At 64.9% G+C, this 1,895-nt stretch overlaps 1 protein-coding gene across 1 annotated transcript in view; it reads right to left on the bottom strand.

Moving 5' to 3' along the window:
* The window catches only part of OTOF (otoferlin), a gene marked incomplete at its 3' end in the record, with an annotated part of 29,895 nt that overhangs the window by 24,783 nt on the left and 3,217 nt on the right, over positions 1-1,895 (bottom strand). The window contains exons 3-5 of the mRNA XM_017839736.1: positions 1,485-1,539; positions 772-903; positions 348-410 (exon numbers count right to left, since the gene is read on the bottom strand). Of these exons, the coding sequence (XP_017695225.1) occupies positions 348-410; positions 772-903; positions 1,485-1,539 (250 nt within the window). The remainder of the gene's footprint in view (positions 1-347; positions 411-771; positions 904-1,484; positions 1,540-1,895) is intronic.

The raw sequence follows: 1,895 nt of genomic DNA, 5'->3' as shown, positions 1-1,895 counted from the left end.
CTGGATGGATCCAGGATTTGAGGGAATTCGGGAGCTGGATGGATCCAGGATTTGAGGGAATTCAGGAGCTGGATGGATCCAGGATTTGAGGGAATTCAGGAGCTGGATGGATCCAGGATTTGAGGAAAGGAGCTGGATGGATCCAGGATTTGAGGAATTCAGGGGCTGGATGGATCCAGGATTTGAGGGAAGGAGGGACTGGGGGCTCTGCCAGCCGAGGGGTTGCTGTGGGAGGGAACCCCTCGGCTCCTGTTGGGAATCTCCCACCCGGGAGCTCAAATCCATCCCAAAAGGGGCCGTTTGCTCCCCAAATCCCAGGGAAAGGCCTGGGAAAGGCCCTCACTCACGGACAGCTTGATGATCTTGTCGAACATGACGTCGGGGGGGACGTGGAAGTCGAAGACAAAGTACTGGAAGGGAAGGAGGAGCCGTCAGGGGATCCCTGGGGTCGGAAAACCCCCTGGAGAAGCCGTGACCGCCCCGGAGGAGCCCCTGCAGCCCCCGGGACGTGCCCCTGGGACCCCGGCGCCGACCTCTGGACCCCCGGGGGGGGCTGAAGGAAGCACTGAACCCTTGGAAAAGCCGAGGATGATCCATCCCGGGTGAGCCCGGGGGCACCTCCCGCCAACCCCGGAGGGCCGAAGGCTCCAATTCCCGCCCGGATTCCCCCCCGTGGCGGGGGTTAAACCCCGAAGCAGCGCCAGGGGATGGGCGATGCCCCTTCCCCGAGGGCAGAGCAGCCCCGGCAGTGCCCCCCAAGCCCGGCCCCACCTCGTTGTAGTAGGGGCAGTTGGTGGACTCCTTCATGGACGTGAACTTCTTCTCCTCGCCCACCTCCACGCACACCACGGGGTCCATGTTGAGCCCCACGAGCTGCCGGGCCTCGATGACGGTCACGCTGACCTGGGGGCACAGGGGGGGGGGATTTGGGGGGCACCTTTGCCTCCAGGGCTGGGATTCCTCTCCCTGCCCCTCCTTTGGAGGCGTTTTCCCGGCAGGGGCGGCGGATCCGGGGCCTCCCGGGCACATCCCAGGGGGGTGTGGGATGTAGGAGATCCCGGGAATTCCCCGTTGTCTCGGCCCCAGAGGGTGGGGGCTTCGAGCCAGGTGGGAACCACGTGGGTTTATCCTGGATCAGAGTTTGGCCAGTGGGACCAAACAACGGGATCACAGAACCCTGGAGAGGGCGGGTTGGGCTGGAAAGGACCCTGAGGGTCACCCAGTTCCCTGCCAGGGGCTGGGGCACCTTCCACCATCCCAGGCTGCTCCAAGGAGAACCTGGGAGAGCTTCATTTGGGCTTAATTGGGCTCCACACCACGTGGGAGAACACGCCCGGCTCGCCAACCTCATCCGGGGTTTGTCACTCCACCCTCTGAATTCCAGCCCCTGGAGAGTGCAGGGTGTGGTGGGAGCCCAGCACGAGGCTGTTCCCTGGGAAAAGGTCCCCCCACGCCCTGGTGGTGACCCCCCCGTTGTCACCCACCTGGTAGTCCATGGGCCTGCCAGCGCTGGGCTCCATCTTGATGTCGGGCTTGGACCTTCGGAGGGGCGGGAGAAACCCTCGGTCAAAGCCCCGGCGGGATTCCGGGAGCCATGGAATGGTTCGGGTGGGAATGACCGTGCGGTTCCACCTCCCGCCAGCCCAGGCTGCTCCAGCCGGGCCTTGGGCACTCCCAGGGATCCGGGGGCAGGCACAGCTTCCCTGGGAATTCCAGCCCAGCCCTTCACCACCCTCAGAGGGAAGAATTCCCTCCCCCGTCCCTCTGGCAGTGGGAAGCCATTCCCGGTGCCATCGCCCCGGGCTGTGACACAGCACTGGCAGGGTGGCCCCGGGAGCTCCTGCTCTGCTGGAATCCCAGGGACACAAACCCAGGGGGCTCTGGGACCCCCCAGA

Source organism: Lepidothrix coronata, unplaced genomic scaffold (assembly GCF_001604755.1).
Source record: "Lepidothrix coronata isolate B3197 unplaced genomic scaffold, Lepidothrix_coronata-1.0 Scaffold473, whole genome shotgun sequence".
In the NCBI taxonomy this organism is placed as follows: Eukaryota; Metazoa; Chordata; class Aves; order Passeriformes; family Pipridae; genus Lepidothrix; species Lepidothrix coronata.
Note: the sequence above shows the minus strand (reverse complement) of the source record. Positions and strands in the feature narration are given on the sequence as shown.